Genomic DNA, 18,470 nt, shown 5'->3' with positions numbered 1-18,470 from the left:
TAGGTTTGGTTGTATAATCATGTTGGTTTGAACTTGTTAGTAACATGAACATATTTTCGTCTTTTATGCAGATTGATATGCCTAACTGTCTGATATGTTTAACTAATTGTATTAATAACATAAAGTCACATTGTTTAACATATCTAACTCATTGAAACTCATCCTTTAAATCATTAATATTTAAAATATCTAAAATAATTTGATATTATGTTAAAATAGATTAATTATGTTGTATTTAAATTTATTAATAGCATTTAAATGTGTTAAATGGATTGTATGATCGGTTTTAAGTCTTAAATAGATTGATTGTTTGAGCTTGCAGATTTTGTATGTCATCCAATCTTTCTTTGAGAAATGATGTTTTATTGTGTATTTGGTAAAACCTCGAATTAAAATTTGTGACTATGATTATATTAAGTGCATCGGGGGTAAATCTCACTGCTAGTTAAAGGATTCTCATAGTCCACACTTTCTCGTAGTGTGTACTCGTGTTACCATGGAGGTGGATCATTAATGTAATGTAAGTATTTGAGTCTAAGAATATGATTAATTTTCAAAGACCCGTGCTACCATGATCAGAGGTGACTGATAATTTTCAACGAACCATGATACCATGATCAGAGGTGACTGTTATATCACATTGGAATCCCATACACAATAGCCAAACTTCAAGAATCTAATTAAAATTCATAATTTATTTGACAACCAAAATAGATTAGCTTCCAAAATTTAGCAACCACAAACACAAAGGCCATTGGTGCACTGGCTAATGATGCAACTATTGCAACGGCTAACACAATCCTCTTTGGCATTGAATTGGCGTTTCTTGCTTTCTGGAGTAGTACTTTTCTAATGGAAGGGCACAGCCACATACACAGTCACATGTTGACGTTTTCAATTTAAAAAATATACCTAATAAATGAAGGTCTTTATTTATAAACCTAAGTCCCAATCTATCCACTTAATTGTGCAATGTGCAATGCCGATAAAGACCCTTACATTGGTGATGTAAAGATTTATATGTGCTCTGATGCTATTTTTAATGGGCTCACATTTCTAACCTAAACAACATGTTTGATAGGTGGAAAAAGATTCTTATTCATAAAACCAAGACCCAGTATCATGAACTAACCTTTTATAAAGCTTTGATAGGGTAAAATTGCATAGGAGATTAAGTCTTTTGTACTCATAAGGGAGATGTCCCATTTTCAAACATTGTAAAAGTATTTCATGACAATTTTAGAAATCCTTGTTAAATCTTTAGGGGGAAGACCATTTAAGAAAGGAATGTCCCCATCTTACAAATTGTAATGGCTATTGGTGAAATATTGGTAAAACTTTGTAATCTCTTTATAGGGGGTGAGCAGTTAACAGATTGTTGGGTTACCTCACTAGGAAAGGTATGTTTGTAATGAGTCATCTAGGACTGCCCCTGTGGCTCGATGGTGGTGTTTTTGAGTCCTTTTGTACTTATTTCGATATTAATAAAATATTTTTCTTTATGTGACTCTAATGGTTGCATATATGACATTCGTTATGTCCTCTAATTTTAATGTTGCGTTTCCTTAGTTAAATTTGTGGCTGTTATTGTTGTTTGTTCATATTTGAGTTATTGGCTAGCTTATGTGGAAGCGTCCATTCAAGCATCGCACGAACTATCACATATTTAAGCGAATGAGCATAGTTCATGACAGTTGGTTTCAGAGCACGGGCGAGACGTGCCAAGTGAAAGAGTAAACATGGTGATCATGTGGAGTGCACCAAAGGACTATAAAAGAATTGACGAGTCAGAGGTCGCGGTGGTTGCAATAAAGCTTAGATGGTCCTACGAGAGCGAATAGATGAAATTAAGACAGTTTGATGGGAATTGTCTAACATGATAAATACCTTGAGTGATGAGACCAAGGATTCATTAAGCACTCTCCAAGGCGAGTTTGGAGAATTAAAAACTCTAGTAAGCCTTTTGATTATTGTTGTAGGCAATAGTAGTGCAAACCCAAGAGAGTGAGGGAAAAAGGCCAAAATGTCAGAGCCCAAGTGTTATGAAGGGGTTAGAGATGTGAAGGAGCTAGAAAACTTCATTTTTGATATTGAATAGTACTTTTAAGCTATGCGTATAGAGTTAGAGGATGACAAGGTGGCGATGGTTGCAATGTATCTTGCAAGGGATGCCAAATTATGATGGCATTTCAAATTTATTGATGGCGAGTGTCACATAGAACGTGGATAGAGTTGAAGTGAGAACTCAAAAGCTAGTTCTTTTCAAAGAATGTAAAGTACATGGCTTGGCAGAAGTTGTGAGAGCTACCTTAAATCGAGTTTGTTCGAGAATTTGTGAGGAGCTTTTTTACCCTAATGCTAGATATTAAGGACATGATTGAGAAGGATAAGTTGTTCTATTTTCTTGAGGGTTTAAAGCCATGGGCAAGGATAGAGTTACAATGACAAAAGGTATAGGATATGACTAGCAATGGCAGTTACTGAATGCTTTACTGATTATAGTGATAACTCATATAAAAAAGAAAGATTTTCCATCAAGAACCAGTAGCTTGAGTTCTAATAGTGCAACACAATTCCCAAGAGTGAGTAGACGTTCGTGTAAGGGAGGAGAAAGAAGATCACCCACTCGAGGCACATCACAACCAAGAGCAATTAAGCCGTGGGGCTTTAAGCCTTGAGCCCCAATATCTTGTTTCCTCTGTAATGAACGCATCGGGTAGTTGATTGCCTACATCAAGCAGCTCTTAATGCGATATGAACTACTAATGTAGAAGCACCTCAAGCCTAGGCCTTAGTGGAAGAAGTCAAAGAGGAGTTGGCGTGTATGGGTTCAATTCGGTTCCTTAGTGTTTTAGAAGCACAATTGGAAAAAATGAAGAAAAAGCCTTAACGAGGTCTCATGTATGTAGATGTGTTAGTGAATGATAAGAAAATCAAATCCATGCTTGACTTAAGGGCCTCCAATACCTTCATCACTTTAAGTGAGCCAAAAGATGCAGTCTTAAGGTGGAGAAAGACTTTGGGTAGATGAAAGTGGTCAACTTGCCAGCTTCAGCCATTTTGGGAAACTTAAAAAATGCCAAGGTTAAAATTGGTTCTTATAAGGGGAAGATGAACATGACTGTTGTCTCTATTGATGACTCTGATTTCGTTCTGGGTTTGGACTTTATGACTAAAACACAGGCCATTTCATTCCTTATTGTGAGTTACTTAATATTCTTCAAGAAACAATGGTGTATGGTGCCTATTACAATTCTACCTAAGAATGGGAAGAGGATTATATTAGTTATCCAGTTTGAGAAAGGGATTGAGAAAGGAGATCCCTCTTATGTAATAATGCCCATCTACAAAGGCTTAAAGAGTCTAAATTCAATACCCAAAGGAGCAAAATTAGTTTTAGAAGAATTTCAGGACATGATGTCGGAATAGCTACCTAGGGTCTTACCACCACAACAAGCTATAGATCACAAGATTGAAGTACTCCCAAGTGTCAAGCCACTTGTAAAGGGGCTTTACAAGATAGCTCCCCCAAAGCTAACAGAGCTAAAAAAACAATTAGACGAGTTGATCCAAGCCAGATTCATCCATCCGTTAAAGGCACTTTTTGGGACACTAGTACTTTTTTAGAAAAAGCAAGATGGAATTTTATGGTTATGCATAGATTACCGAGCTTTGAATAAAGTCATAGTGAAGAATAAATATCAAATTCCTCTTATAACAATTTTTTTGACTAGTTGAGTCGTGCAAAGTATTTTTCTCAATTAGATTTGAGATCAGGCTACAATCAAGTAAGAATTACTGAAGGAGATGAATCGAAACTACCTGCATGATGCGATATGGTATGTTTGAATTTCTTGTTATGCCTTTTGGACTAACCAATGCTTTTGCCACCTTTTGCATATTGATGAATCAAGTTTTCCATCATTATCTAGATAAGTTCGTGGTAATCTATTTAAATGATATTGTAGGGTATAGTTTAACCTTATAGAAGCATCAAGGCACTTGTAGTAGGTCTTCCAAAGGTTACACAACAACCAGTTATATGTGAAAATAGAGAAATGTGCATTTATGCAAACCTGAATTTGATTCCTTGGTCATATCATTGAACAAGGGTGTACCTGAAAGCTATTAAAAAATGAGCTACCCCTAAAAATACAACAGAGCTTCGTTCATTCTTAGGTTTAGCCAATTGTTATCAGAAATTTGTAGAGGGGTATTAGAAAAGGATGATAGTGCTCACTGAACTGTTGAAAAAAGGATAAAAGTGGAGTTGGACACCACAGTGTCGAGAAGTTTTCGAAAGACTAAAAGAAGTGATGATGAATCTTGTTTTGGCACTCCTTGATATTGATAAGCTTTTTGAAGTATAGATGGATGCATCAGAGTTTGCCTTTAGAGGACTATTGTTATAAGAAAGGCATTTGGTTGCGTTTGAAAGTCAAAAATTGAATAAAGCTGAAAGGAGATACGCAACATAGGAGAAAAAACTACAAGCGATGGTTCATTGTTTATAAGCATGACGACACTGCTTGCTAAGATCACAATTCATGGTTAAGATCGACTACATCGTTGTGAGTTATCTTTTCACAGAGCCAAAACTTAAGGTTAAACAAGCGAGATGGCAGGAGTTCTTAGAAAAGCTTGATTTTTCCTTTGAGCACAATGTTAAAAAATTGAATCGTGTGGTAAATGCCCTCAGTAAGAAGGCCAAGTTCGCAGCTCTCAAGGTGATCGCATCAATGATAGCCGGCAAAGTAACCACAGACATCTGGAATTTTATTGAAGAAAATTTACATCGAGATCCTCAAGCAATTGCCATCATGAAATTGGTAGAGAGTGGGAAGTCCAAATACTTTTAGGTGGAAAGTGGGCTTCTAATAACAAAAAGACCATGAATCTTTGTCCCAAAAGTAAGAGAGCTAAGGCAAAAGTTGACGCAAGAATGCCACTATACTTCTTAGGCTAGATATCCAAGTTGGTAATGGACCGTTGCATTATTGAAACAAGGTTATTACTGGCCATATATGCAGCAAGAGGTGATGGATTATACCAAGAGATGTCTCATTTGCCAATAGGACAATGGAGAGACAGAAACCAATAGGGATGCTTGAACCGTTACTAGTATCAAGTAGGCCATGGGAAAATATTTCTCTTGACATTATAGTAGGACTTCCAAAAGAGGGAGATATGACAACAATTTTGGTGGTAGTGGATCATTTTTCAAAGTATACTACATTTATCCAATCCAAAAGTTTAGCACTACAGAAGAAAAAGTACTCACAATTTTCAAACATGTGGTCGAGTATCAAGGAGTACTTAAGAGCATTATTAGCGACAGAGACCAATGGTTTATAAGTTTCTTTTAAAAAGAACTTTTCAAGCTATTGGGGTCAAAATTTAACTTCTCCTCTAGTTATCATCCATAGACAGATGGTTAGATAGAACGCTTTAATGCACTATTGGAGGAATGTTTATGACACTTTATGCAAGCAAACCAAAGGAATTGGTTGAGTCTATTGGATGCGATTCAACTATGTTTTAATTTATAAAGGAATTCTATCATGAACAAAACCCCTTTCAATGTCATCATGGGGCAACAACCTAGACTTCCCCATACCTTAATAGAGTCTTATAACAGAAAAAGCCCTTGATAAATTCAACTTTGCTAAAGAGTGGAGACAAAATACAAAGATTGCTTGAGCTTATTTAAAGAAAGCTTTCAATTGCATGAAGAAGTAGGTAGACAAAAGTCGCAATGAACAACATTTCAAGGTGGGGGACTTGGTGTTAGTGAAGTTGGTACTAGAACAACTCTAATTTTTAAGATAAAGGGATAAACGACTGGTGTGAAAGTATGAAGGGCCCGTGCCAACTATGGCCAAGGTGGAGAAGGCCTTATACAAGATTGATCCACCTAAATAGATGAGAGTGCATCTAGTGTTTTATGTCAATAGCTTGAAGCCATTCCCTGTAGATTCAACAATGCAAGTAGGAGTCAAGTCACGAGAGCTACCATCACCACAAAGCCACCATCACAACGCCGCCTAAAGGAGATTCTTGCAAAAAGAATGATGATCATCAATCAACTACTAACATAGGGGTATCTAATGAAATGAGAAGGTTTGGGGACAAATGAGACCACTTGGGAAGAGGAAGCTAACCTCTACGCCTTTAAGTAAAAGATTGAAGAATTCCAAGCTAACCAATCAACGAGGATGTCGATAGATTAAATGGGGGAGGATGTCATGAGTCAACCTTTTATAAGGCTCTAATAGGGTAGAATTGCATAGGAGATTAAGTCTTTTGTATCTGCACGAGAGATGCCCTCTTTTCAAATATTGTAATGGCATTTGGTGATAGTTCTAAAAATCTTTGTTAAGTTTGGAGGGGGAAGACCCTTTAGGAAGGGAATGCCCCCATCTCACACATTGTAATGGCTATTGGTGAAATACTTATAAAATCTCGTAATCTTTTTTATAGGGGGTGAGCAGTTGGCGAATTATTGGGCTACCTTATTGGGAAAGGTATGTTTGTAGCAAATCATCTAGGGCTACCTTTATGGCCTGAAGGTGGTGCTTTGGAGTCCTTTTGTACTTATTTCATCTTTTTACGGCTCTAGTGGTTGCGTATATGGCATTTGTTATGCCCTCTAGTTTTAATATTATGTTGTCTTAATCTACTTTGTGGCTATTATTGTTGTTTTTTCATATTTGAGTTATTAGTTGGCTTGCTTGGAAGCATCCATTTAAATGTCGCATGAACTTTCGTATTCTTAAGCGAAAGAGTGTAGTTGGTTTACAATGCACCTATTGCATAGAACCTAACTGTGCATTGGTTTACAATGCACCTGTTGCATAAGTCAATACAATCTGAAGGTTTTTGGCTTTGCATTGGCTTCTCTTATGCTTCAGCTCTTCTAGGCAAACCTATAAATTATTGTTTTCATTAGTTAAAATGTGTACAAAATTTCTATTGTACTTTCCATCAACTAACTTATCTTTAATATAACAAATAATATTAGAAACAATGTTGAAGAATAATCTAGCATGATTGTTTTTAATTATTTGATCCAAAAACTTAGATTATTTTGATAGTTTTAAATTTTTTGATGTGTATTTGATCTATTTAGGTTTTGATCAAATGGTTGACTTGATAGGTCTTTAGATATATATTTTATGTTATTTTGAATTCTTAATCCTAACTTTTTCCTTGTGTTTGTAGCATTGGAAACAAATTTTAAAAAAAGTTAAATGATTTTAAAAATGGAAAAAAGAGACTCACATGATCCAATAATTAGCAAGGCTATCAAGAAGTCCAGCTTGAGGTTAGCAACTCTCCTTTTTTTATTGTTTTAGAATGTACTTTTGGGTTTCATTTTCTTCTATATAGCCTTAATTAGTTTGAGGAAATTTACACAATTTATAAGGGAAGGTATCATAAATACACATGGCAAGAATCTCCATAGATAGAAGGCATTTTATCATTGATGGAAAGGAATTTAGTAGCACTGAAGATTACATGTTGATTTTTGTGAGGAAAAAATCCTCTCCACAACTTGTTGATTTGGGGAAAATAATAAGATTATTGACCAAAGATCTGGCTTAAATTAAGTTATTATAAATGTAAAATGTTCTAAGACAAGTCTGTGATCCTTGAGATTTATTTATAAATGGTTTTTGATTTACTATATGGTAAGAGATCCAATTTATTTTTTAAGTATAAAATTAAAAGAAAATTATCTACACCTAACTCAACATTAACAATAGTTGATCTCATAATGATTTTGAATCTACCTTGATAGATCATAAATGGAAAACATGGATGAGAAATTTAAATTTATTAATCCTTAGATTTGCAGTCTTGAACTTATGATGAAATACTATTATGAACTAAAATTATAATTAAGCTATGTTAAAATTTTATGATAATTTTCACAATAGCAAATTCGTAGGAGTCAATTCTCTTTGAATATCAAAGAGGCAATCAAATTATGTATATTTCTTTCCAAATATATATAATTGCCACTCTCGTTGCTTGGATACTCTTTGCCTAACAAGATAACCATGAACTTGTTACGCTTTGGATAGTCGATCATTCAATGCGATCCCTTGCACAAAAAACGCTTGGTCGATTTCCTTTCTTTGCTCTCTCCCATTGGTGGCATGTCGATCCTTAGTCTATTTCTCTAACTCATTGTGCTTATTTCCCCTACTGTTTCCCTTCTCCTTGGGCCAAGATGAGTGAAACTTGATCATACCTTTAGTCACTGCTATGGATCATGTAAGGTCTTGCATGTCTCTACACTGAAGCTCTTGCTTTTCACATGGCTTTAACCTATTCGTAAATGCAAATAGGGCATCTTGCTCACTTAAGTTTCTTACTTGAAGTACTAATTGAAAAACTCTTTCACATACTCTTGCGTTTCGCCTATTTCGAACAACCTTCGTAGTTTCCCCTTTACCTTGTCCTTGACATATATTCAAGGTAGAGTTGCTATTAAAGCTCCCCCTGGAATGCTTCCTAAATGACGATGATCGCTCACTTGACCTTGTCATCGCATTAGTACCTTTGCCATAGCAAAGTTGTGTCTACTAGGTACATTGCAATAGTGTTGATGCACCCGACATCCTTCTTCATCCCCATGGCTTGAAAATACTACTTTAAACTCTACAAAAAATTATTGATCTCCTTAGCCTTCTTCTAGCCCCATAACTCCTTAGGTTTGGGCACCTTTAATTGGGCTCTCATTTAGGTGGTAGACACACCACTCTCTTTAGTTGCCTTGAGTGCAGTGAGCTTGTTTCTAAGCCCACATGCCTTGTTCCTCAATGCCTTGATCAATTCCTCCAACAAGACATCTCACTAGTTAATTCAACATGTCCACTAATTCATTGATTGTAGACTACATTTCCGCATGAAACTCATTGTTTCAAGACCTCAACTCTTCAATGTCAGTTTCGACTTTTTTGAATTTGTCCTTTGTTTCCCTCATGGTCACCTCCACGTTTGACACTCAGTCGTCTAGAGAAATCAACATATCTCACGAATTACACTTATCTTGTTTGGTTGCACCTCGAGTCTCTCTCATCTCTTAGGAAGGTGCAAAATGGTTAACTATCAAAGTCATTTTTCTTTTCTATCAATGGAGTTGCTCTCATACCAACTGTCATGGACCGAGTAACTGAAGCAAACATCATACGACCTTAAGCCTTTCTTACCTGAACAAGCTTAAGTAAGCCTTCACAAAACCAATCAAGAACCTAAGGTTCTTGAAGCAATACAATATGCAACAAAGATAATAGAGAAAGAAGATAGGAAAGTTCGAGAGAAATAAGATCTTATTCCCGAACTTGATATGCTTTACAAATAAGCATAGGGAGGTACTCATAAGTAGTCCCTTTATCTAGCTTATTTACAATTCAAATTTAAGATAACTTGTTAAGACATTCAAATTTAAATATGCACTCTATTTACATCATCTAAATTTAAATATTAATTCCATTTACATTTAAATTTAAATTATATAAACCTATCTACATTTTTAAATGGGTATGTGAACACTTTTACTCCTGATGCGTAAAGGGGTCTGAGCTTTCTGTTTGTCTGGCCAATCGACTGGCTAGCTTGGACGGTCGGCTTGTCTGGGTCGCTAGTTTGCTTGTGCTGCTGACCACTTGACTTGTGGCACTTGCACTGATCTTTAATCGGCCGAGATATGTTGGCCCAATGGGCTTGAAACCCCTATCCAAGCATGGCACAATTATGCCTTGAAGAACATGCGCGTCGCTGGCTTTTTTTATTTTTTATTTTATCATGATAGATATTGTCAGATATGATTTTCCTATGCTTTGCTTAACTTTTTTGATATTCATATGGTCGTATAAGGAAGTTTGTTTAGCTAAATTAGTTTACATCCTGGCCTTATATAAGATTGATGGTATGGTTAATAAGGCATGATCTTGAAATGCAAGTAAGTATATGCCATTCGATATCTATCAGTCATGGGTAGTGATCATTTGCTGTTGTATGCTTGCAACTTATACGCAACAAATCAACCAGCCAGCAAGAGCATCTTTGAAAACTTGGAAAATGGAAACGCAAGATGGCTGGATTGTTCCCACGAATGTTATAACAAAGACAGGAGGAGAAACAAACAAAATGAGAAAAGGTCCAGCTCCATCTTATCACCTACGCTATGAGGTATCTTGTGAACTCATATGTTGGTTGCATAAAAAGGGCCTTTTGGTGTAAAGGATATATGTGTGGAAAAGGCCTAGAAGGGCCCCTATATGCAATTTCCTTTTAATCTAAAGGTGACCTCGAAACGATGAAAGCTAAACAAAAAGAGTAGAACCATTAATGAGGTGCACTAAATTTTGGGGACAATTAGGTTTAGGGCTTTTATTCACTTGTTCTCCTTATCACCAAAATTCCACCTCTTAGCAGAATTCCGTATCCCAAATTCTATGCAAACTCTCTTCATTATTATGCACAAAAGCCTTTTCTATTTGATCATTGTTTATAATTGTGAGAAGAGACAAATTAACATTGTAAGAAGAAATACCAATATCATTTTCTCTCCACTATTCTCTTCTTTCTTATATATGTAAGTTGATAATCTCATAATTAGTTATATGCATTCTCTAAATTTCAATTAGAGCTTCATTTTGTTAGGGTTCTACTAACCAAAAGAAAGGGGTAAGAAGAATGTTAATTTGGCATCCAATTGCAAATGGTTAGGTTAAGGATAAATGTGATTCCAACTCGTCAAGCGTAGGATATAAGCTGGTTCATTACCGTCTTAATTAAATAAATAGAGTTACTTTTACTTTCCAGCCACCAATTTCCCACCATCTGATTAATTTCTCGCGTCAAGTAGTTAGCGTAAGACCTAAGCAAGGCCAGCAAAGTTGCAAGGATAGAGAATACGAATCATACAACAATGGTAACGGCAAAGATTCTAAGCTATCTATTGTATAAAGAGCCAATTTTAACACCCTTTTTTCCTGCATTATTGCATTTGCATATCCCCTCTTTTCTCTTACTCTCTCATTGTTCATGTCTTGCTTGAGCATAAGGCTCCCTCCAGCCAAGAAGGCATGGAAGAGCTTTACTTCCAAACTGCAAACCAGACTGCATAACCTTCACAAATCCAAAGCTATCAAAACACCCAAGAATAATCGGTGGCAAACAGCTGTTGTAAAAACTACTAGGCCGTCACTTTTCTTGGGACAACGCCTTCAGCGTAAGAAGCGTCGTGCCCTTCCTTTTGGGTACCAACGCTACTACGTCTCCAAAAATAAAGCTTCTGCCCCTGTTTACATAGATAAGCTCTTTAAAGATGCGCCTGTCACTGAACTTGTGGGCTATATTCATCAACAACCATCAAGGAAGGGTGATGTTCAAAGGGAAAAGAATGTCAAGCTCGTTGATCAAGTTGCAGCTGCTGCAGAGGAGGGAACAAGCAAGGAAGGAGAGAAGCAGGGAGATGAAAAATCCAGTGTGGGAGATGATATTGCGGAATCGTTAGGAATGGCGCCGCTTATGCTGCATGGAATAGATGCAAGAGCAGAGGAATTTATTGCTAGTTTCCGAGCAGAAATGGAGCGTCAGGAGAGTATAGCACGTAATTTATAGCGCTTGTTAGCGCAAGGTTTGGCCCTAGTTTTCTTTTCTTTTTATTAACTATTTTCTCTTTTTCGTTGCCTGTACTACTCAATTGATTGTGGAGGAATATGATTTCAATGGCGTTGCTGTTGAGAAAGAGGGAGGGGTAGTCTAGGAAAGGGGAAGTTAAATCATGTAAATAAATTGATCAGAGAATGTAATGAGTTGTGATGAAGTCAATTTAAAGCTTGTGGGTTGGTTTAAATATTCAGTTTTTCCCTCATCAGAGCATGCATCATCTGCCGTCTCCAGTATTATATATGTTTGAGAAGTAGACAGTCAAGTGTCAACAACCACCAAGGCTTAAGCTGAACAGCTCTTCTTTAAAAGAAAAGGTTTACCATATTCTTTGATTGTGGCTAGAGGCAAAACTGCAAGTCCAAGTACTTGTAGTCTTGTAGATGGATATAGTTCCCTTGGTCCTCTCTCGTGTGAAAAGGAGCTCGCAAAGTTAAATTAATGGTGGACGAAATCAAGGAGCTTATTCCAAGATAATGCCTCTTTCCCCAACGAATATTACTGCAATTTCCACACAAGCCAAAAGAACATCACAATTGAATAATATAAGATTACTTCTAAATCTCATTCGCCTTTCTTATTTGTCTCTAATTGTTTTTCTAAATCTCATTTTGTACAATAAATATTGCGACCTCCATATTTTTTTTCTTCATTAATTACCCAGTTTTCCAAAAGACTCATTTTTTTTTTATTTATCACCTATTTTGCCACACATCTAAGCACATTATACTAGTATGGTCCACTTAATCCATTTTGATAAGGATTATTATATATGTACAGTTGCAAGTGAATATTTGTTATTATTTATTTTTTGCTAATAATTATATATAAACACGTATATTTTGTTATAATTTAGAGTTTAATTCAAACCACTTAAGAAGATGATCAAATTAATCAATTTAAAAATTAAATTGATTTAATCGAAACACCAATCAATTAATAATATCAAAATAGTAATAAAAAAAGCATAAAAAGAGGAAACATAACATTATACGTGTTTCGAGAATATTACTTACGTCTACGTGCACAATATAAAAGTAGAAATTACAATAGCCACACTAACTCAGATAACCACTCAACCAAAATTTCTCACCATCTTGATGGTGGATATACAACCATACCAAACCCCAAACTTAAAAAAGAGCTTACAAAGAAGAAAGCTCCAGCTTTCTTTTATTTTTTTCTTCCACTCTCTATCGAGCATGAAAGGCACGATGACCCTTTGTACTTTATTTGGCTCTCCAATCTCTCCAACCTACCTGCCAACAACAATGCAGGTGCTGGGGTCGAGTGATCCTTACCCTTTGAAACTGCAAATCACATTTTGACATGTTTCATTATATAAACAATTAATTTCATTATTCGTTAAAAAACAAATCTTTGTATTCCAATGAATTAAATCTTTTGGGGTTGACCACCAAAGATTGAACTTGATCCCATTTAATAATTGTGCGTATTTCTTAATTTAAATTTAAATCATTATGTCAGATTACTATCCATAATTGTATATATTATTTATATAATAATTAAAAATTATTTAAAAAAACAAATGACATTTTAAAAATATAAAGAGTAAAAATTGCTTGAATTCAACCTTATGCTTAAACATGAAATTAAAACATAACATAGTGAAAAAAATAAAATATGCATTTAATCAAAGAAACAATTGAATCCTATAAGATCAATGTTTGTATTTTTTATGTAATTTTTAAATTAATTATGAACTCTCATAAGTTCAAATATTACATATCTTGCACTAGTTATCGTAATCAAGAGCTAATTAAATTAAAAAATGCTTGTGATAAGTAAGTAATTCAATAAGAGAATAAGATAGATAAGATAGTCTGAAATCTTGTAGTCAAAATATTTGTTTCTTCACCTTTAGGATTTGTTAAATCTTCCACCATCCAAGTGTTTGGCCTCTAACAGTAATCCACGCAGTGAACGAATAAGACCTTTTCAAAGGTAAAATTTTACTTGTACAAGCAAGTTTTGTTTTTAAAATAAAAAAACTAAAAGTTCTTATAGAATCTTATTTCTATTAGACAAAGAAAACTATATTTCTTTTCGTACTTTTATGAAATGGTTAAGAAATAGATGAAGGTTTAAAGTTTTAGTTAGCTAACATAACATATTTATATAGTCAAATTAAATTGCATCGCTAGATATAACATTTGTATTTTTATTCAATTAAATCCTTGTTAACTTCATTAATTTTTCAACTTTATTTTGGTATATATCAGTTAAGTCAAACTTAATTGATTATCTTTATCTAATCTCAATAATGTCACTTAATATGTGCAGTCTATTAGGCTTTTAATATGTTGACAAAAAATATAAATCATAATTGAATATCAATTTGATATTTAATTTATATTTATAGATCATGAGTGGTATATAGCAACATATCATGATCACCAAAATGTTAAAGAGTCAATTAAAGAATTTGACAAAACCTTTTATTCATAAACCTTTCGATGCAAAACGATTTTTTCATCACATATTCCGAATATGTCATAAAGCATGACTCAGTTCTACTTATGACATTCCATATTAGTTCTCATAGTTTATGACTAACCTTATGAATTTAGGAAACTAACTTTCCTTAAATTCATCATGCTTTGGCCAAAGACTTTATACAAGTTAATTAAGAATTAATAACAAGTGAGATACATTCCTTCATATCACTTAGGGTAATGAATCCTCTTTTGATCACTCATCCACCTTCGCATGCTTCTTAGAATACCCAAAAACATCTTATTGAGCCATCTAGTCCCCTCCAAACCTGTAAAGGTGAAATCAAAGTATATCATTCCTCATACAAGATGACTTTGTGTTTCAAGACCGAGGACTAGTTGCATGACTATCACATGAGCATATTCCACAAACATTTGAGTGAAATACTAAATGAAGTTCTCATAGCGAGTTATATTCAGTGAACTTGTTCTTTAATAAGCACCCACGTGTTATCTTCAAGTTTCCGATATGCTTCAATCTATAAGATCGATTACTTACTTTCCAAGTAGGGAGACATAATATGTATCAGTCTTTAGGCATTGTCAATGCCCTATCTTCACAATACAATGACTATGAATAATTTTAGGAACATGGTTTTGATGCATAGTGATCTCATAATTGCAACAACTTTACAATTCTCTTTCAAGGTCGTTATGTCCATGGTTTTCACCTAATTAACACTTAATAACTCTTTATTATTGCACTAACATGAAGAAAAATCTCTATCACATATAGTTATGTGATTAAGTATATATTAAATGATAATATATATTTCTCGACCAATCTGATGGGCTTAAGGGCATATACCAACAATCTCCCACTTGCACTTGAGTCAATTGCTAATGTATCCAATATCAAACTCTTTCGCTCAATGACCATGTCTCTATTAGGATAACTCAAATTGAAATATTTGGGAATATGTTAATTTATATATTTGACAATCTCCATGGTCATAATCGAAATGCTAATTTAAATAACAACGAGACCTTAATTCCATTATTATGGCTCTTGTTGTTACCTTAACAACTGAAATCATTTATTGGTTAATTATACCAATGATCCAAATATCTCTCCTTTTGCAGTCTAAAAAAAAAGGATTTGTATCCGATTTTAGATATACTCGTGTTGTTAGCCTTTGTTTTGGAACCATTCTAATATAATTGCTTAATCATGACTTTCGTTAATTTAGTATTTAAGATTCTCTCTATGTTAAACTCCTTTAACATGTTATCCTAAATTATTTTGTTGCATCCCTGTTTAGGCTCTAACTCTTTAGTCTTATTTTATTTTTCTTAGACTGGTAAATATATCTTATACACTTTTAATGAGTAACTTATCTTACTCTCACTAACCTTATAATGTGTACAAAGTATGTTTATCTTATTCAATGTATTCAACTACTTTGAATTTATTCCATTGAATAAAGATTATTATCTAATCATTCATGTTAAATCATTTAGTAGACACATCTTATATGATTAGTACATCAATTTGCATCCTACTAATAGTTTGTATTTAATGGATGAATTATGCATCTTTATGCATTTTATTAAATCAATCTTTGTGCATGGATCTTATCTATTGAATTTCATAATTTCATAAACTTTGACCTTTAAAGTCTCATTAGCTCCTACTCTTTCTATTATGTATAGAAATCTTGCCAAGTTAATTTATTTACTTTCTTTTGAGGTGTTATATCTATAACTTTTATGTATACTTACAAAAAATAAGTCATTCATCATTGGTTATTGGATGAAATCCTCTCAAAGGTTAGTTCATGATTAATATGGTTTAGAGTGTTCGTGATTAATTTTTTATGAATTCCATATGATAATCAATTGTTATTTAGTTCTAGGCAATCTTAATTTAGATTTTTTTATCTCAATAAGAATGCTCTTTAACTAAATGTGTTTATAATCCTATTATGAATTCATTGAGTTAGAACTTAATTTTATCCAAGTCATCTCCTTAATTTCCTTTTGATTTGTAATAAAAAAAATGATCTTACAATGAACTTATGACTCAGCATTGATTATCATGTATGCAAGGCTATACTTAAAGATAAATAATTTAGAATAATTCCAAAATAAATTGAGATATAATGTAAATATAAATATATAAGTTAAGCATCTCGTGCTAGCAGCATATAAATTTATGTTTCTCAAACATAAAATAAAATATTCGGCCACAGGTCTAAAACCAGAACATCTCATCTTAGCAATCATGTCCTGAAAACATTCAATATTCTAAAATTATTTATTGTTCCACAATCTAATCTAAGTCGACAAGCTTGATCACCATCAACTAAATTTGTTGCTTTCATGGTCCTATTCTTCACTGTTCCTTGTCATTAGTTTCTTCAATATGTCATACACATAAGAACAAAAATTTTTTCAACAAAATTTATGGTTGGAAAAGATCAAAATTTTCTCAAAGTTTACTCAAGCCGATAATGTCTTTTGTCGAGAACAAAATATTTCATCAATAATGATCAAACAATTATGGACAAAAATTTTTGTAGGTAATACTCAACAACTCCGTCGATAATAATTTTTGATTCTATTAAACTTCATTAAATTATTGTTAATTTTCATAAAAAATACATTGATGGTCAATGAAGGTCACTACTAAAAATAGTCTTTATTGTTAATTTTTGATGGAATATTCCATCGATAATTCTCGAAAGTCCATTGGTATTGTGAATTTCCATTGGTAAAATAGTCAAGGAAGCTGTTGTCAGTAATGCTATTTCGTCGGTACTATATTGACGATATATTCCGTCGACAATGATATTCCTTTGTTGGTAAAAGATTTTGTAGGTAAATTTTTAACGAATTTGTCGACGAGACACAGATCAAATGTAGACAAAATAGCTATTTTTAAAATTTATGAAATTCATCAATAAATGAGACAAATTTTGTTGATAATTTATTTCATAAAAATATTGATGAAATCTATCATTATTGAGATTCAATTTCATTCGTAATGAAGTAAAAATCATCGATATTGATTTCAATCTCATCCGTAATTTCGTCGAGAATACAAAAACACATTTTTTCAAAAAATGAAATTGGTTGATATTTTGGTCCGTTATTGTAATTTCAATTAAGTTAGGAATCATTGGTTAGATAAAATAAAAAGTTAAAAGTTTTAATTAAATAAAAATAAATTATAGTATCATATAAAAAATACAAATATATTATAAATAAATAATACAAATAGTATATAACTTTCTAAAATGTTTGTATATATTGTGTGAATCCTAAAAGCTAAATGTTCCATCATTCTTCAATGCAAAGTTTTCGGTATTAGATGGACCCATTTGCTTTGATGATTAACTGAAGGTGTTTCCCTTGAAGTATTACAACAGCTATGCAATGATGATGCAGCCGACATCTTGCTTGTGCCAAATTCGTAAAATGGAGGTCTTGATTGTAGTGGCATCTTGCTTCAGAGACTCTATGCCCTTATTAATGTCTGACTAGCCTGTAAACTTGAATGTTGGAGCACCTATGCTAACTGCATAAAGTAATGATGCAGCTCGCACCCTTGTGCCAAATTCGTAAACATGGGTATGGGTGGTCTGCACCCTTCCAAAGGCTTGAGACAATGCTTGCAGATCAAAGTCCAATTGAGGTGAGGAGCATTCACCATACTTCTTGATAACGTAGAAGCATAGATTTCCTTAAAAAAATTAAATAAATTAACTCATCAATTTTTGAAATAAAATAAATATCGATATGAAAAAATAATTGTATTGAATAAAATATAAATATTTAAAATAGATAGAAATGAAGTTTTTACTTACACTTATAACCTTTGACTTGTTATTCACAAAATCACTACAACTCGCTAATTGCTTGTAGGTGTGGTTGAAAAAATAGAAGAATGTTACCAGTCAGTCTATTGCCTCTGACCGCGACAATTGAAATAACATCATCATCAAATAAAATACACAATACCAGTCACAATAATAATATCAGCGTCATCAAACCACAATCTTAAAAACCAAAGCATCAAAACAAATATACGATAAATGGACAATAATAGTCACAATAATAATATCAACATCATCAAACCATAATTGTAAAAACCAAATCATTAAAATAAATACACAATAACAATCACTATTTAATGCCACTATAAGGAAATAATAACACTTTCTGTTTGCATGTATAATAAAAGGTACAAAACCTTATGTGAGTTTTATAATGCTTCCTTCCTTCTCCATCAAATGGTTCACCTTGGGCTTTTACAATCAATTCTAT

At 33.5% G+C, this 18,470-nt stretch overlaps 1 protein-coding gene across 1 annotated transcript; it reads left to right on the top strand.

Annotated features, from left to right (window-relative positions):
* The first annotated feature begins 11,023 nt into the window (after window positions 1-11,023).
* LOC110414142 (uncharacterized) lies at window positions 11,024-11,906 on the top strand. Its single transcript, XM_021425208.2, has one exon. It carries the CDS (start codon window positions 11,059-11,061, stop codon window positions 11,635-11,637), a length of 579 nt encoding a protein of 192 aa, XP_021280883.1. The 5' UTR covers window positions 11,024-11,058; the 3' UTR covers window positions 11,638-11,906.
* The last annotated feature ends 6,564 nt before the right edge of the window (window positions 11,907-18,470 follow it).

The sequence above is a fragment of the Theobroma umbraticum genome, unplaced genomic scaffold, assembly GCF_002168275.2.
Source record: "Theobroma umbraticum cultivar Fairchild unplaced genomic scaffold, ASM216827v3 scaffold_4.1, whole genome shotgun sequence".
NCBI classification, from domain to species: Eukaryota; Viridiplantae; Streptophyta; class Magnoliopsida; order Malvales; family Malvaceae; genus Theobroma; species Theobroma umbraticum.
This window is presented reverse-complemented; position numbering and strand designations above follow the sequence as displayed.